The sequence below is a fragment of the Haliotis rufescens genome, unplaced genomic scaffold (assembly GCF_023055435.1).
Source record: "Haliotis rufescens isolate VD_foot unplaced genomic scaffold, xgHalRufe1.0.p SCAF_13, whole genome shotgun sequence".
NCBI lineage: Eukaryota > Metazoa > Mollusca > Gastropoda > Lepetellida > Haliotidae > Haliotis > Haliotis rufescens.
Genome location: NW_025963813.1, coordinates 39243665 through 39262633, shown reverse-complemented (window position 1 = coordinate 39262633; position 18969 = coordinate 39243665). Strand labels below are relative to the sequence as shown.

Sequence of the window (18969 nt, the reverse complement as noted above, 5' to 3'; positions counted from 1 at the left end):
ACATATGGCTGTTTTTTTGCAGAATCACATTGTCCTACTTATGATAAATGTTGAATCATTAGCACAATGTCATCTCTTAGACGTTATCTACAGCAGGGAAACACTCAGGGCTTGCAACAAGCTGGCCATCCAAGTCTGACGTCACGTCAACACGTCACTGGACATGTAGGTAGCAGAAGTATCGTAAGTCCCCATGGTACCTAGTATGGTGACCTACCTTTTGCTATTGATGATCTATAGCCCATTTTTATTGTGTAAATTTTATTATGATATGCTAGTTTTACAATCTACATCTGTGATAGTCTAGTGTTTTTACTGTCCTTTGTTGACAGATTATAATGTCTATATTTATATATTATTGATTTACAACCTGATTTAGTCACGAAATGGCTGAAATATTGCCGATGTGACTATGAATCTCACTCACTCACTCACGCATCACTGGAACAAGTTGTTCAGAAACTATCATATTGTTGTGTGTACACGTTGACATCTTGAACGTTGGGGACGCAACGGTAGGAGGAACAGCGAAAACACGTCCTGAACGTGCTACATAGTAAACGTCGTTGTTGACTGACAGGATTCACTACTTCCTTGCTTGTTTGTTTGTTTGCTGTTTGACACTGTACTCAGCAATAGTCCAGCTATATGACGGTAGTCTGTAAATAGTCGAGTCTGGACTAGACAATCCACTGATTGGCATCATGAACATCGATCAACGCAATTTGGATACGATGACATGCATTAACCAAGTCAGCGAGCCTGACCACCCGATCCCGTTAGTCGCCTCTTACGACAAGCATAGTCGCCTTTTACGGCAAGCATGGGTTGCTGAAGACCTGTTCTACCCCGGACTCTTCACGGGTGTTGCGAAAAGGTGAGCGTATCCTGCTCCACTAGTGGCTTCCATCATGAGCAGTTCATTTCTGGTTTAAAAAATTCCATCATCGAACTCAAGTAAACCAGTTGTTTTATCAGTTTATCAGCAGTTTGTCGTTGACACGAGGTCAGTCGTTCACATTAAATGGTATACTTCTTTATATAGATACACATTAACATACATGCAGTGCTGAGGACACCATGACTGTGACACGTGTGCTCGTTATACTCTGCTCCTTACATGTGCAATGTACAGTGGGTCAGTCTGTTTCTGTCACTGTTGCTACAGACAAGGAAATAGCAACGATAGATGACCATTTCGTTGGAGTGACAATTGATTCAGCAGAGATACCAATAGCTTTTAACTGGGGAGGACTGGATTTACGGTGAGTGTATTAGTTTATTTATGTAGTTTACTGTAGAGAGGATATTTCATGTGTCGAGTGAAATATCACGGGTGAAAAGGATATATCTCATTTTTCCCCGTCACGCGATGAGAGAAACATAATATTTTACGAGACATAAGAAATATTCAATTTTTTGATACTTTTTGTGTAGTTGTCTACCGGTAAATATTTCATTACAAATGTAAAAACTTGAAACGTAAATTCTCCCTACCTAACACACAGGGATGGTTCACCACCCCCTGTATTTGCAACTGGAGAAGTAGTTTCGTGTTTGCATAATCTTTAAAAAATATGAAGAAGAGAAGCAAGACATTTTTAGGGGCACGAAACGTCTCTATCATACATATAGATATGGTTATATACAAAATCAACTTTAACAAAAAAAATATACTTGAAAACTACCAAACCGCTGTTTGAAGCGAAAGAATACACGCTGGTCAAGAAACAAAATTGCGCTTTGCGAAACGACCAGTCTCGATTGACGAGTTAAGTGAGAAATTTACAGTATATAACGAAACAATCTCTAAGAGAATAACATACGGCCTGAAGCGATATTAACTCCATAAATGGCAACAGAGAAATATCAAGTGTTATGTTCAGTGCAGTGAAATATCAATTGCCATGTTCACTGCAATGAAAATATCAAACTCAGTCTTTCACACTTAAGTTTATGATAAAACATTATATATCATACGAATATGGTGAACAATCGTTCACGTTTGAAAAAGAACAAATCATTTTGATGATATAATATTTGAAATTAATTTTCTAGTTCACCCAAAGTGCGGACGCTTGCTAAGGCGTTATCCCCCAGCTATCTGAGAATAGGCGGAACAGCTGGAGACTTCAATACATTTGACCCAACGGGTCATGGGGGTACAAGTGCAAACTCCACTTTTACTGGTATGTTTATGTGACTTATATAATATATACGACACTTCGTTTTGGGAGTATTCAATGCCAGAAAAATGAATGATATCAATTGGGTCATAACATTCATCAAGTGATAAGGTTCCTTCGCCGTGACAACGTTTTGAGTTGTTAGGGATTTACACTGCTTATAATAATCCTGACGCCATCCAGAGTCTGTGAAATATGCAGTTAATGTAGAGCAGAGGTCTCAAAAATTGTCACATTCAATGATTAGGAATGTAATCTGTACTGAATCCTGCTTTAACTGCTGTAGTAAGATCATATGCAAACCCCTGACATTGATTCCGTGAGTAAGTATAAGGTAAAATATAGCTGTAAGCAGCAATGTCGGGCTCCTTAGACACAAAAGCACGGCCTTGGAATGTTGGTGGTATCTGGAACGCAACTGTCTACATACGCAAACAACATTTGAACATAATCGGGCAACTCAGTGGACGAGAAGCGGTGCTTACACAATGGTGTGGGCGTGGACGACACAAAACGACAGTTTCAATACCACTATCGCTGAGCGAATGAGCTTCAGTAACTGCCTGAATGAAGAAAGGAATTGAGTTTACTGCCGTTCCTGCGGACGCTCAAACATAGCCAAAGACGGGATCCCGAACCCCGCTAAGCAAGGGCTCTCCGCCTCGGTTTGGGTTGACACGGGCGCTCGCCGACTCGGCTTGTGTGGCGCACGACGTAGAACCCCAGGAACCGCCGCTATGAAATTGGCGTGTGCCAGTGTGTCCAAGGGTGTTCTAAAGAGTGTTCCTCCATGTTAAAATCCTCGAAGGGTTTGCTTGTACCAATGCTATCCAACGTAAGGCACCGAAGCAATTGCCTATTGGAAAACGAATACATGCATCAACAAATGCAACAAGCCTGACCACCCGATTCCGTTAGTCACTTCTTACGACAAGACAAGCATGGGTTTGCTGAAAACCAGTTCTAACTCTATTCTTCACGGGTAATATACATAAAACTGACGACATTTGTGACAAGATTGTGTATTGCTCTTGGCTCTCTAATTAGACAGTGAACGGGGGTTAATCAATAATTGTGGGGCGCTTATTATTAGTAGTACTCAATTAGAGTACTAACTTGAATCAAACATAACTGCCAAGCAGTACTACTTTTACCATGCAAACAAGAACAAAACAGATATGATATTTAAAGTAAAATTTATGAGAAATAAATTATCAAAATCAAAATCCAATATATCCGCAACTAAAAAGATATCCAAAACCGGCAATACATATTTAATGTGGCATGTATTGAGAGAACTCTCAGAGAGTTTGGAAGCATTTTATGCAGTTGATTCAGAGAGTATGGATGTAAAGACATGCACCAATCCACACTGTGAAACCATGAATCCATAATGGCGACTAAACCACGTGACAGATGACCAAAGACAAAGAACAAAAAATGTCAAGCACCTAAAGCAGCAAACACATTCAGAGTGAGTGAGTGAGTGAGTGAGTGAGTGAGTGAAATTTAACGTCACATCGGCAATATTTTAGCCATATCGTAACGAAACAGTTATAATAATTATATTTAGATTAAAAAAGCTGTCAACGATGAACGATAAGATAACTAGAGTATCACATTTTTTTAATTTACAACTAGTTGAGAACAGTTAAAAGAATACACTTTCAATCGGGCTTTAAATTGGGCTATAGATCACCAGTAACCAAAGTAAGGCCACCTTACTTGGGACCATGGGGACTTACCATTCAAAGAGTGTAAGTAATCGGACCAGCAATTGCAGACAGTAGGGCGACATATATCATCAAAACCTACTTGTTATCTGCCCTTCGTCATTGGCCCTACGGATTTTGGGCGGAAGCTAGTATCTTGTGGTAATTTTTTGCTATCCCTGGTCCAAAAATCAGTTTACACTGATTACAATAGGCCAATGTTCAAAATTGTACTCCATATCGATCAATGATCTCATTTACATTTGTTTAAATGAATATTTTATTGTTTTCAAAAGAAGGACATATAGGGGTTATCACACGTGTGTGTTTTGGGATGGTAAATATGTTCTATGAGGAATGAACACTGTACTTAAAAAGTACATAGTTTTTAACATCCAAGCACACACAACCACGATAGCCACTTTGTCTTATAATGTTATTCATGAATCTATTATCGAAACTTATCTTGGAATGTTCGCATTAAAATATTATGTCGCAATGTCAGTGATCAGTCGTTTTAAACTGGCAGCGAAGACATTTGTTTTCTGAAACTGATATTCGGCTTCGACAGCGACATGCTTCAAAAAGCGTTTCTGCACGTGAACAATATCTTCGGAAAGAGGCATAGCCGGACGTTGGTTTGGTGGTGGTATCTAACTTAAACTAAGACGTTCAATCTGTCTTTCTAGAACATTTATATTGAACTGAACAAAGAATGACTGCTTAATATTAATTCTGATCGCCGATAAAAAAGAGCGACGCCATGTTTGTTCGCAAACACTGAGTTTCTACATGACATTATGTTGCTTGTTTATCCGAGTTTATTTATTGGCTTCATCCAGCTGAGAAATGTACGCATAACAATTCTATTTTATTAATAAGGTGCTATATGGGACAATCTGAATGACTTTGTGAGGACCGTGGGATGGGACTTGGTGTTTGGCCTCAATGTATTGAAGCGGAAAGACGGACAGTGGGACCCTGAAAACGCCAAAGAACTGATGAGCTATAGCTATGCCAGGAACTACAAGATGCCCGCATTTGAACTCGGAAATGGTAACAGTTCTACAGCTCATTGAATAGAACATACAACGTAACATCTTTGTGTATGATATTATACTTCACCAAGTATGTGTAGTCATACTTAGGTCATTCCGCCGTGTTTACTACTTTAAGATATATATGTGCACGTTATTCTTCAATCTCAAAGTCAAAAAGTGTAGAGCATGACGAACATATGTACTGTAACGACCATAATCATTATCTTGATATAATACTCTAGTTTCTTTGGTCTCTAGAACCTGAATATTTCCCTGAACCCTTCACCAATACAATTTCTGGAGCACAGCTTGGGCGAGATTTTGTCCATCTTAGGGAAATCCTCAAGTCTACTCCTGGGTTCGAATCCACGCTGGTGATTGGACCAGATGTAACAGGTATCTCAGGACCGAGATCCATATTGTTCGAGAAGTAAGTAGAAACGTGCAAAACAGAAGTTCAAAATTTTATCTGGGGGTTGTTAAATTAAATTAAAATGTGAGGCCTCATGGTACCCAACTGCTGTATTACAGCAATGTGATAATCGATATATAGATGAGCCATGCACCACTCCAGTACATGATATTCAGTCACATATTTCATGTTCTATACCGAAAACGGATTTTGAAACGAGTTTGATGCTGGGATTCCTAATGACTATTTTACAGTTTCTTCAAAGGGGAAGGAAGCAAAGCTGTTGACAGAATCACCTTTCACCAGTGAGTTTTAAGCTATATCAGTTTCTTACTTATTTATCTAATTAGGTTTTTGTAACCACACATGTAACGGCACTACGTTTGTCAACCATTGCAGTAGGGACACTTAAAAACAAACTTTTCTCTGCGTTGAATTTGAAATGTTTGAATGTTTAGATACTATGCCTACGAAGTCGGTGTTACAGTGGACACCTGTCTCGACCCCAAGGTGCTGGACAGCCTGATATCTGACATCCATAGAGTGCGTAACGTCACTGCTCCTACCAACCCCGACACTCCCGTTTGGCTTGGGGAGACATCGTCCTTCTATGGCGGGGGAGCACCTGATATATCTGATAGATATGTTGCAGGCTTTCTGTGAGTATTGTCTGTCTACATTATTTTCATGGCGAAACAAATTTGGTGTGCGCGAGTGACTGAGTGAGCTTTAAGCACTATTCTATCAATATCACGGCAGGGGACACCAGAAATGGTCTTCATAGAAGTTTCCAATGTGAGGATTCGAACCTGGGTCTACAGAGTGACGACCGAATGGTTTATCAATTGGCCAGTTTATAGTGCATGGATGTTCGCTTACGAGACAGTTAGAAACTACAGGGGTGCGGATTGTAAAGAAGGTATTCTAGGCAATCAGTCAGTTGCCTAAATGGTAACCATCTGATCCTCATGCGCATTGTATTCCAATTGCGTGGATCGATGCTCATGTCAATCACTGGATTGTCTGGTCCAGACTCGATTATTTACAGACCGCCGTCATATAGCTGGAATATTGCTGTGTGCGGACTTGAACAACAAACAACCAAACCAAACTCATGCTGCTGAGGTTATATTTAGTACCAGCTTCCCTCCGGGTATTGACCATATGGACCTGGACATTGCAGAAAAACACAGACACACATAAAACACTGAGTAAACAGTTGGTATACATTCTTGTCTTGTTAATGATGTTGAAGCAGGATTAAGCTGAACGCCGCTCTCAGCATTATTCCAGCCATATGACGGCTTTCTGTAAATAATCGAGTCCGGACCTGACAGTGCAGTGACTGATATCATGAGCATCGATCCACGCAATTGGGATAGATGACATGCATCAACCGAGTCAGCAAGCCTGACCACTCGATCCCGATTGTCGCCTCTTACGACAAGCATAATCGCCTATTACGGCAAGCATGGGTTGCTGAAGACCTATTCTTCCCCGGATCCTCACGGGTCAGCTGTTTTTGTTTTGTTTTGGGAGTTGCCAAAATGAATGAATGTGCACGACGACATGGATAGTCTAATGAACGCAAAATCGTCCCCTCCATTTCATTTGTTCAAATCGCTTTGAACATAAAACATAAATGTTTTGATTTACACTTACCTGGACTATTAATGATATTAATATTTCAGATGGTTAGACAAGCTCGGGGTTGCTTCAAGGATGGGACTTAAAGGGGTTTTGAGACAATCGTACTATGGACAAAATTATTCTCTGATCGAACCTCACACGTTTGAACCTTATCCGGTAGGTACAAATATGATATCATCTTGTTCCATTATGATTGACTAAAACTCATCTTTGCAAAATACGGTAATACAGTAAGAAATACGTTGTCAGTTTACCGAATGTCTCTGACTTTAACTGTAAAGACACCATTGGATATCGTGAAACTTTCTATCTATTTTTACGTAGGCAATTTATGGTTCAATGTTTCCAGTATTTGATCATTATTGGTAAACCTGCTACCCTGTCACCCGCTCTTGACCCTAACTGTAACTTTCATGTGATAAATCTTAATTTGTTCTTTGCGTAACATTGTCACTTTCCAGGACTACTGGCTGACCTTGCTCTACAAGAGACTGGTTGGGAATAAAGTGTTATCTGTGCAGACCAACTCAACCAACAGTTTCAGGGTCTACGCACATTGTGCCAAACAGAACAGGTACACAGTTGGGAGGTGTTGAATGGGATAGTCAGTATGCAGGAGACAAATATTTATGTTTCAGTCACTTCCTCTCTATATTCAATCATCAGCATCTAGAACATCTAACATAACTGCACTGTCATCACACATTTTCATGAGGTGCTTGTAATTTAATGACTTCGAATTCTGATGTGCTTAACTATATAAACCATTTTTTGTCCAACAATGTTCCACATATTTTGTTCACAGCGTGTACAACTACAAGCCGGGTAGTGTTGTAGTCTACATCGTCAACGTCAACATCTACACCACCGTCGTCACCTTCCCACAATTCCAAAAGAATATGGATCTCTTCTGGCTTAGACCAGAGTTCATAGAGCTTACTTCAAGGCGAGTATACGGATACGTGATGTCACAAAGAAACTATTTAGAACACTTTAAACACTTTGTAACAAAGGCTAACGTCGGTCGGGTTTGCCAATATTTCATGCCATAGAGATAAAAATAATAATAATAACACCTAACAATAACGCTTCGTCCTTGCCTTTACATTACGCGCTACATAGATAAACGTGACCTATAATGTCGCGTTCATTTTATTAACCATTGTAATCCGAATAGCTGATGTGTTGTCGTCGTTTGGGAAGTGGTTGGCGTCTTATTGGCACAGATATGCCGTTTGATATAAGACACTGACATTGTAATTTCAGGAATGTGACACTAAATGGTAAACGACTGGATTATGTGAACAACACCATCCCTGACATGCCCCCTCAAAAGGCCTATGGCGGGCTCCTCATGCTACCAGCAAGGACCTTCGGGTTTGCTGTGTTTCCTGATGCGGATGTTGATATCTGCAAGTGATGCTGACTGGTATTAATTGTAATGTAGATTACATTAAACCAATGTAACATTACAAATCTTTCAAATTTTCCTTTGTAGTTAGCATTCCGCACTCGGGCACATTTTATATTTAATGATTACAGTAATAGACAATACTAGACAAGTACTGAAGGCACATATGTTAAAACACAACACATACACTTAAAGTATATAGAATCCGCTTTCAATAAATGCCACAGCCCCATCAACACATGTACAATGTCCGCTTTGAATTGGATGCAAGGAAGAGTGGTCCTGGAGAATGACACCTTACGTCCTAGGTTTGATTGTTGTTTAACGCCGCACTCAGCAGTAGTCCAGCTGTATGACGGCGGTCTGTAAATAATCGAGTCTGGACCAGACAATGCAGTGATTGACATCATGAACATCGATCCATGCAATTGGGATCGATGACATGTTTCAACCAAGTCAGTGAGCCTGACCACCCGATTCCGTTAGTCTTACGGCAAGCAAAGTCGCCTTTCACGGCAGGCATGGGTTGCTGAAGACCTATTCTGCCCCGGTTATCACGGGTCATGCGAAAAGGTCAGTGTATCCTGCTCCACTAGTGGCATCCGTCATGAGCAGTTCATTTCTGATTTAAAAAATCCCATCATCGAACTGAAGTAAACCAGTTGTTATCAGTTTATCAGCAGTTTGTCAATGACACGAGGTCAGTCGTTGCTGAAGACTTATTCTAACCCGGATCTTCACGGGTTAACGTCCTGGGTGACAGTGTCCAAAGGTATCAATGCCAGATGTTAGGAATTGATATCTGGCTATAAGTTTTGCTTTCTACAATGGTTTCTGGTACACCCGTTAGAAACATGTGCCTGCCCCATGTAGCCAACACTTCGATTATCACGCATCTATCTCATGGCAGAGAATTGCCTATCACAGCTAAATATTTACATTCAGTACTGTTTATTATTACCCTAATATATGCAATGTGATCATTGCATGTGTTATGCACACGGTCGTATTTACAATATCTCTGTTTTAACCCCCTGATCTATAGGTAATGTATCCAATTATGTTCGTTGAAATTACTAGATATTGCTATACCTGCTACTGCATCGATAGCCGGGAAGATCCTGGGTAGAATAGGTCTTCAGCAACCCATGCTTGCCGTAAAAGGCGACTATGCTTGTCGTAAGAGGCGGCTAACGGGATTGGTGGTCAATCTCGCTGACTTGGTTGATGCATGTCATGGTATCCCAATTGCATGGATCGATGCTCATGACATCAATCACTGGATTGTCTGGTTCAGACTCGATTATTTACAGACCGCCGCCGCATGACATAATGGTGGGTTCTGACGTCAAGCTGAGACGCCATGATATAACTGAAATATTGATTAAATACGCGTGAAACCAAACTGACCGACGTTATGATAAACGTAGCATGAGCTTAGATTTATTTTACCTTTACAATGAGTTGTTGTGGCGGGGTGGGGTGGGTAGTGTAAGTGTGACAATCTTTCAGTCATTGTTGATATTGATGACCTGATGTGTTCCTTCTACAGATTCCATTTTGACATTCAGGTCAACACAGTTAAAGACCCTTGCTCGAGCGTTTTCTCCCTGCATACTCCGCATCGGGGGCACGGATGCTGATGGTGTAACGTTCACCCAAAGTATGCAGGCACCAAATGTATCTAACAGTGTACTCACAGGTGACAAGTGCACGTAATTACATACTGTTTTGTAAATAGTGATACATGTAAACTATTTGGGGATAAAATGGTCAGTGAATGTACCTTTTTATCACAGAATCAATACTCAATCCAAAGAAGAAATACGGACGTACATACTCAAATACTCAGTATCAAATCATTTAATAGCTAACAGTGATGTTTAGTTGTTGGGTAATACTCTGCAAAAAATAGAAACAGAAAAGCAGAAAAATTGTAAATATAAATAGAGTGTTTCCGACATCCATAAAAAAAATTAATACGTAATACGAAATAGTCATTTCTGCATGGATTGGGACTGATTTGTGTGAAGGAATGAGGTATTGAAGAAATTTGGTGAAACGATTGACAACAAACAGGTAAATCATATTTGGTCGTAGCCAGGCTTTTACACGTAGCACATGGCACAATTACAAGACTTCGAAACCGTCATCAGACACACTGGACAACATGTGGCTTTCCCAGATCCGGTCAACCACATATCACAAGTGGAGCGCAGGACAGGTTCATACAGCTACGCCACTTACGCGAAGGAACCGACAAAACCACCCCTACAACTACGGCAATACCTGGACAGTGACAGTGAGGAACCGTTGAAGGTCTTCCCGCTAGACGGACAAGTTCGAGGTGTCCTTGTGACGTCGGCTTGGACGTCGATGATGTGATTATAGCCACAACTGCGATGGTCGCTTTTTTATGCTTCGCCGTGAGGATAGAAGACATCGTGTTTTCAGGCTTCGCGGGGAACGCTATGCACGAAACTGCATGCAGAAAATGGACATATATTAGTGGTGGTTGTTGGCAATCATCTCTTACACTGGTAGAACAGACTTGGTGCAAGTTCTGGGGAATTTAACGACACAAAATTACACGGTGGAGTTTTCGTGCAACAAGCGAACGTCATTTTCCAACAAGGCAACGCTTCACAAAGCAACAGCCTTTTTCACAAATCACAACATCCAGGTTCTCCTTTGGCCCTCTAGGTCTCCAGATTTAAACCAAATCGAAGATTAAAACAAAGTACAAGATCTATGCAATGATTCAGTCGGACAGAAACAGATAAGTGAATCAATAATATTAAGATTTATTTCCATAGCAAGCGCAGACAATACAGGTTTGTTCTCTCATTCTCTGAACGTCATTACTGGCTACTGCAGGAGGCTACGTTAGCCTCTGGGAAGACGAGGAACCCGAATGACTTCCCGGGGAAGGTGATGGTGTTTTCTTCTGTCCTGTAAGGTTTCAGCTCCGGCAGCGAATTATTGACAAGGTCAAGCTGCTTGTTGTTCAAGGCCACCTTCCTAACATAGTAAAAACAGAGAACTGAACATGAGCTGACATGCTACTTTGTGAACGATTATAGTTTGTAACGTTCATGTATCACATGTGTATGTTATAGTAAACCAATACATATATGATAATTTCACGAATGGTTTTCTGTGGTTTTCAAGAAGAAAGTACCGACTTACTCTTACAACCTGCAACTCATTCATATATTAGTGTAAAAGTTAGTTTGGGAAATTACATACTAGTGACATCGATTGGTGTGAACCAGAGGACGTCTGGTGAGTCCAAGGACAAGTGTGAACTAGACGACTTCTATACCTTCGCTGGGAATCTTACCTGCTAGTGAGTCCATCGACTGGCGTCAACCAGAACACGTCTACAGGTTGGTTGGGGTCTTACCTGCTAGTGAGTCCATCGAACCATCCCTGTCCATCCCTGTAACCCGCAATAATCTTATGTTAAACCCTGTTTTATGGTATCTCACCTCACATAGCCTTTATCTCATTCGATAGTTTGTTATTATGAATGTTCGTGTTTGCAGCCTGATGCATTACGATGTCTGGTTACAGTTGTAATTTTGGTTGTCAAGTTACATGGAAGGCTTTGTGCAGTGGGCGTAGGCCCTGATGGTGCTGTTGTCCACGGTCGCCTCTACTGAAAACACGGCGCCTCCCACGAGTCTCTTATACAGGACGGTTAACCAGTAGTCCTGCAGTAAAAAAACAGATTGAATAAAACTAACTCATCATTTGTCATTAATATCGATGTAGAAAAAAAAATGCACTGCAACTACATTTCGCTATGTTAAACGTTCATTTTTTCTTAAGGTACTTAGGTTGTGACATATACAGAAGAGTGCGTCTTGGAAGAGGAAAGGCTTTATCACACTGACTAAGCTGAAATATTGATTATTGTAACATGTTTTCAATATTTCAGCTCAGTCATTTTTATTCTCTTTCTCCACTCATATTTGGTCATGTTTTCAACTTGAGAAAATGATTATTTTTCATCGATACATCAGATGATAGTGAAGATAATGGTTTGCTAATATAGACGTCTATATGTCCAAGAAGGTCATAACATGATAACATCAATCGAGTGAGTGATTCTTGCGTCGAGCCGCATGAGCAATCTTGCAGCAATTAGTGAGTGAGTGAATATGGTTTTACCCCGCAATATTCCAGCAATATCACGGCGGGGGACACCAGGAATGGGCTTCACACATTGTACCCATGTCGGAAATCGAACCCGGGTCTTCGGCGTGACGAGCGAACGCTTTAACCACTAGGCTACCCGACCGCCCCAGCAGCAATTAGGCTTCATCATCCTTAGAAGGTGGCTAATGATTTCATTCCATGAGATAAATGCATAACACTCAACCCACTTTGACCAATTGTGTCACAACCTGTTGCAGAATTATCAGTCAGATTACATGGTCGTGATTCACTCATACCATAATTATACAACGCCAATGCTAGAGAATAACCAGTCTCGATTTTAAAAGCGAAATAGATTCCATTTGGCTTGAAGGCAACATAACGGTGAATCTATATTCATGCAGTACTGAAAATCAGTGATTGTTTTTTATAGATGCTACATATATGTCTGATATTCCAAGTGTACCTCCATCATAACAGGAGGATGTCTCCCCAAGAAAGAGTAGGTTGGCTGGTACGTCTTGACACATCCATAGCTGTCTCTATATAACTGATCAGGTGATCCGTTAACATGGAAACGGTAAAATCAGAGTGTGCAGTGTGATCACTGAAAGTAAGGAATGACACCAAGAGGAAAGAACTGTCCAGAAGATGTGACGTCGTGTAAATGTATATTCAAGAAAGAAATAAGAAATCTGGTTGGTTCTGTACTTACAGGCAATGGCTCAAACGTATCATTGTCAATAAGTCCATAGCTTGCTGCGTAGAAATCCTGTCTGAGAACTGTCTTCAGTCCCATCCGAGCAGCAACACCAAGCTTGTCCAGCCACCTGAAAAGGGTACACTTTCAACAGGTGGTGTATATGTTGCATCTAAACACACACACGTCTATTCTATTACATCACAACCGTCCTTACATCCGAAGACAAATCTTATCTTTGTGTCATCTCTTCATATCTACAATATTTCAGCCCTAGATAGACGACATGAACCAATATTCATTATCAGTATGCGTGTATAGTTGACCAAGGTAGGAAGTGTATATGCTAAAGTTGTACGCACAGAAACCCAGCGGCATATCTGTCTGAGATTCCCGGGGCACCGCCATGATAACAGGAGGATGTTTCTCCCAACCAGACTGGGGTAAGTGGGTTGGTGCGTCTTGTCACATCCAACACCGTCTCTATATAAGTGACCAGGTTATCCATTAACTTGGAATCAGTAAAATCTGTGAGGTTTGCCGTTTCGCCACTGGTGTAGTATCTGTTAGAAACATCGATAGGTTTGATGACCATGGTTCATCTTCTTTGGTTGGTAGGAAATGTCACAAACAGGTAAAACATGTACATATACTTGGTGGCATGGCTTACGTTATTCAATCAGTTAATGTGATGATAAACAGAGATGGTTGACTTTTTTAGAGCAGAAAGTAAACTTCCTGTGTAATATTGCATTTGTGGACTTTCCTAGATTTGACTTGGGCAACGTGTCAGTATTCCATGAACTTTATACAAAGCATTTTAATTACTACAAACATAATATTTGACCATTCACTTAATGAAAAACCGGTACAGGTTAAGTAGTCTAGAAAAATACATAGATTCTAAAGTAAACAACCTACTGGTGAAAAGTTATCCTGTCCACGGCCTTGTCTCCCCCTCCTGTGAAGAAACTGAGGAAACAAAGTGGGCATTGTTGTGTGAGTTGCTGTAATCTGTTATGTCTTCAAACAGCGATTGTGCATGTATGTTACTTCAAACCATAGATCGAACTCTACGTGACAAACTGACGAATACGAAGGTAGGTCTTGTCTCTTCACAACACAACAAATATTTCTACAGCAACCACGTGAGATAAACCAGTACTATACGTATTTCAGAACTAAAAGGGACTACGATTCTACATCCATAATTCTCCAAATTGATATATCACATTGACTGGGAGGCTACAAAAAGCATCCGTTTATTATAATATATTAATTATTTAGGTATTTTTTTCTACTAGGTTCTACAATGGGTCCACCATCGTGTTCCACGTGCAGGTGGTGCATTTGTTTGTGTTCGGGTGTTATGTTTTGCGACCAGGATTGAGGTTTACTCTTTTGTCAAACTTTACACAAAGATTGTAAATGGCATAACGCGACATGGTTCATGTAAACTTTATGGCCACGGCCCTTACGTAAATTCATTGTCAGTTCAGTCTACTTACTCAGCAAAGAACTGTGATTTTGCTCCAGTTATAGAGGCAATGTCAGGTCCGATAACTGGTGTTACCTCATACCCTGGTGTCGATCGGAGCAGCCTCTTGAAGGTATAGAAGTCCCTACCTAACTGGCTGCCACTGACAGTGATGTTATATTGCCCAGGGAATAAGTCAGGTTCTGTAACCAGTTACACTTCTGAATAAATGTCACGAGATGTTATTGGCAAGTCATAAATCTTGTAAAATTGTGATATTTTCCTTGATTTGTTTGTATGAAATTAAGGAGTAAAGGGTAATTTATCAGATTCATGAAAAGAAATGTCATCAGATGTTAAAACGTTTTGGCACATTTTATTTAATTTCTTTTTTAGTTGTATATTGAATTCATATTCAATCATATATATCCGTGTATTTAGTTATATACATACCGTTTCCGAGTTCAAAACCTGCCAGCTGGTACCCCTTCGCACTGTTGTATTGCAGCAGTTCCTTTGCGTTAGTAGGGTCCCACTGTCCTTCCTTCCTCTTAAGGGCGTTCAGACCGAATATAAACTTCCACTTCACATCCTGGGCAAATGTATTTACAGCATCCCAGGTAGCTCCTGCAGAAACAACTGAAGTAACAGCACCCAAACACATCTGGTAGCTCCTGCAGATACAACTGTTGTAACAGCACCCAAACACATCAGGTAGCTCCTGCAGATACAACTGTAGTAACAGCACTCAAACACATATGGTAGCTCCTGCAGATAAAACTGTAGTAACAGCACCCAAAAACATCAGGTAGCTCCTGCAGATACAACTGTAGTAACAGCACCCAAACACATCTGGTAGCTCCTGCAGATACAACTGTTGTAACAGCACCCAAACACATCAGGTAGCTCCTGCAGATACAACTGTAGTAACAGCACCCAAACACATATGATACTACTGCAGAAACAACTGTAGTAACAGCACCCAAACACATCTGGTAGCTCCTGCAGATACAACTGTTGTAACAGCACCCAAAAACATCAGGTAGCTCCTGCAGATACAACTGTTGTAACAGCACCCAAACACATCAGGTAGCTCCTGCAGATACAACTGTAGTAACAGCACCCAAACACATATGATGCTACTGCAGAAACAACTGTAGTAACAGCACCCAAACACATCTGGTAGCTCCTGCAGATACAACTGTTGTAACAGCACCCAAACACATCAGGTAGCTCCTGCAGATACAACTGTAGTAACAGCACTCAAACACATATGGTAGCTCCTGCAGATAAAACTGTAGTAACAGCACCCAAAAACATCAGGTAGCTCCTGCAGATACAACTGTTGTAACAGCACCCAAACACATATGATGCTACTGCAGAAACAACTGTAGTAACAGCACCCAAACACATCTGGTAGCTCCTGCAGATACAACTGTAGTAACAGCACCCAAACACATCTGGTAGCTCCTGCAGATACAACTGTAGTAACAGCACTCAAACACATCAGGTAGCTCCTGCAGATACAACTGTAGTAACAGCACTCAAACACATATGGTAGCTCCTGCAGATAAAACTGTAGTAACAGCACCCAAAAACATCAGGTAGCTCCTGCAGATACAACTGTAGTAACAGCACCCAAACACATATGATGCTACTGCAGAAACAACTGTAGTAACAGCACCCAAACACATCTGGTAGCTCCTGCAGATACAACTCTTGTAACAGCACCCAAACACATCAGGTAGCTCCTGCAGATACAACTGTAGTAACAGCACTCAAACACATATGGTAGCTCCTGCAGATAAAACTGTAGTAACAGCACCCAAAAACATCAGGTAGCTCCTGCAGATACAACTGTAGTAACAGCACCCAAACACATATGATGCTACTGCAGAAACAACTGTAGTAACAGCACCCAAACACATCTGGTAGCTCCTGCAGATACAACTGTAGTAACAGCACTCAAACACATCAGGTAGCTCCTGCAGATACAACTGTAGTAACAGCACCCAAACACATCAGGTAGCTCCTGCAGATACAACTGTAGTAACAGCACCCAAACACATCTGATGCTCTAATATTTGAACCACCTCTTATCCTACCTCAGTGACAATAAAATCAACAAGACAAACTATATATATCTTTAGTAGATGTACGCACCTGTAAATGAACGATTGACATCTACTGTGCCATTACCGGTAGGGTCAAAGGTCAGGCTGTCACCTTCAGTTCCTCCAATCCTCAGATAGCATGGAGACAAGCCTTTAGCCAGTGTCTGAACTTTTTGAGAGCTGGAGGTAAAGCAATAGCGTGATACACGACATACGTCATAAATAATTGAGCAGGTTTATATGTGCTATACCGCATGCCTTGTTTACCTATCCAAAGAGAATACTATTTATCTAAATACATTAACGAACAACAGAAGTAGCGTCATGCATTTATTATATATTTATATTTTTTTTTCTGTGATAAACGGCTTGGAAATCATTATTATTGTAGACATCTGCTTTGCTAGTTTGAACTATGCCGTTACAAAAATACAAGAATACAAAATATCAATTTCAAATGAAAGGAATCTTCAATAGCTCGATTAAAACAATTATGTCTGTTTCATATCAATTATGTGCATGAATAAAACTAGGAATATGATGTGTCCAAATCTCAGCTATAAGTGTGAATACAAATGATGGATTTCAAATCAAGGAATCTTCAATAACTTGATATCTATTGTCATCTATGGCAATGACCTTCACTGACTTACCTGAAGTCCAATCCTTTCCAGTGTTGTGGGGTCGGCAGGAGACTGGAGTCAAGTGTGACGCCCACAAATAGTTCATCAATAAATGACACTGCTTGTGTTGTGGACACCGTGACACTGACATTCACTGCTCCCGATGATGTGGAGGAAATGAAGGTGGTGACCAGGAGGAGCACTGACAGTGTTACCTTCATTGTCTCTGGCTTGTCTTATCTGACTGAATGTCACACATAGTCTATATTCATGTGAGGTGGTCTCATATAGACTGTGTTGTGTCGTTATTGAGGCATATCGTGTTGTGTAAAAAAAATTACACATTATGTTGTGTCATCATTGACACATATTCTGTTGTAACGTCAAAAAAACATATCGTGTTGTGTCGTCATTGATAAATATCATGTTGTGTTGACATTGAGGCTTATCGTGTTGTGTCGCCATTGATACAAATGTTTTGGGTCGACATTGATACAACTTGTGTGCATATATTAAATCATATTGTGTCCGTGTCGACAAATATGTCTTCGAAATTGATGTCCGAACGAATTACCAGTATGGCATGATAGTAAGTGACAACAGTGCTTGGAAACACCTGCATAAGTGCTTAAGTACACACTTGCGTCCCCTACATTACATGATCATGCGACCCGTGAAGATCCGGGGTAGAATAGGTCTTCAGCATCCCATGCTTGCCGTAAAAGGGGACTATGCTTGTCGTAAAAGGCGACCAACGTGATCGGGTGGACTCGAATATTTACAGACCGCTGTCATATAGTTGGAATATTGCTGAGTGCGGCGTTAAACAACAAACCAAACAACATGAACATGCATTAATGTGTCGTTTGTCGTTCTTTACAATGAAGAGCAAATTGCAAGTTTTAGTTCTAGTTCATTTGTTCTAAGCATACTTCGAGCAACAACGGTGCACAAAGAGACATGTAAGGGAAAATGTCATTACATTTTATGCATGAATTGGTTTAGCAAATAGATTGTACAGATGCGCGTGTGGACATTAATGTGCACCATCATTAATGGACTGCAATTTTATGTCAAATCTGTCATTAATTATCTCTTTTAAAGGTCAAGAATAATATATAATATTTAGACATAACACACACTATATATTAGTGATGGTTTATGTAACTCTGTGTTCTAATCTCAATTACTGATAGCAATGTGGGCTGGTTATTCCCACTTTAATAGACAGCTTCGGAGTAAAGGCATGTTGATGCCTTCAGTTATCGGTCTTTAATATTGCTGCTGAGGACGGTGTTAAAGAACAGACAACAGCAACAATATTACATCAGTGTTTTTTAAAGTGAGCAATACACAAGATGAGTATTCAGCTTAGACATTGTCAAATGCTGCAGTATCTATCATTTTACGTGCCGTCCTGAGACAACTTTTTTGTCCTATACACGGCATTGCCATTACGCCTCATATAATGTACATGTAG

At 40.5% G+C, this 18969-nt stretch overlaps 2 protein-coding genes and 1 long non-coding RNA gene across 3 annotated transcripts; 1 reads left to right on the top strand and 2 right to left on the bottom strand.

Moving 5' to 3' along the window:
• Positions 1–95: 95 nt before the first annotated feature.
• On the top strand, positions 96–8472 carry LOC125378667 (heparanase-like). Its single transcript, XM_048394590.1, has 11 exons — positions 96–183; positions 1046–1265; positions 2059–2189; positions 4781–4954; positions 5197–5368; positions 5605–5655; positions 5809–6009; positions 7042–7156; positions 7462–7574; positions 7806–7946; positions 8267–8472. Exons 2-11 carry the CDS (start codon positions 1081–1083, stop codon positions 8418–8420), a joined length of 1437 nt encoding a protein of 478 aa, XP_048250547.1. The 5' UTR covers positions 96–183; positions 1046–1080; the 3' UTR covers positions 8421–8472.
• A 2719-nt stretch (positions 8473–11191) lies between these two features.
• Positions 11192–11810, bottom strand: LOC125378675. The gene is made up of 2 exons (XR_007220463.1): positions 11755–11810; positions 11192–11432 (listed from the first exon to the last, which is right to left on the bottom strand). It is a non-coding gene; the product is annotated as an uncharacterized LOC125378675 (long non-coding RNA).
• Positions 11811–11857: 47 nt separating this feature from the next.
• Positions 11858–17733, bottom strand: LOC125378670 (heparanase-like). Its single transcript, XM_048394597.1, has 8 exons — positions 17520–17733; positions 16916–17046; positions 15206–15379; positions 14784–14955; positions 14197–14247; positions 13638–13838; positions 13291–13405; positions 11858–12127 (listed from the first exon to the last, which is right to left on the bottom strand). Exons 1-8 carry the CDS (start codon positions 17708–17710, stop codon positions 12008–12010), a joined length of 1155 nt encoding a protein of 384 aa, XP_048250554.1. The 5' UTR covers positions 17711–17733; the 3' UTR covers positions 11858–12007.
• Between the last annotated feature and the right edge of the window lie 1236 nt (positions 17734–18969).

What these genes read in the sequence shown, in the direction of transcription:
- LOC125378670 (XM_048394597.1), bottom strand. Translation starts at nt 17,710, where the DNA reads ATGAAGGTAACACTGTCAGTGCTCCTCCTGGTCACCACCTTCATTTCC. An exon ending in AGGTTTTGAACTCGGAAACG is followed by an intron (nt 14,956 to 15,205) that starts GTATGTATATAA and finishes AACTGGTTACAG; the next exon opens with AACCTGACTTATTCCCTGGG. An exon ending in AAATCACAGTTCTTTGCTGA is followed by an intron (nt 14,248 to 14,783) that starts GTAAGTAGACTG and finishes TTGTTTCCTCAG; the next exon opens with TTTCTTCACAGGAGGGGGAG.
- LOC125378667 (XM_048394590.1), top strand. Translation starts at nt 1,081, where the DNA reads ATGACTGTGACACGTGTGCTCGTTATACTCTGCTCCTTACATGTGCAA. An exon ending in AGATCCATATTGTTCGAGAA is followed by an intron (nt 5,369 to 5,604) that starts GTAAGTAGAAAC and finishes ACTATTTTACAG; the next exon opens with TTTCTTCAAAGGGGAAGGAA. An exon ending in CATTGTGCCAAACAGAACAG is followed by an intron (nt 7,575 to 7,805) that starts GTACACAGTTGG and finishes TTTTGTTCACAG; the next exon opens with CGTGTACAACTACAAGCCGG.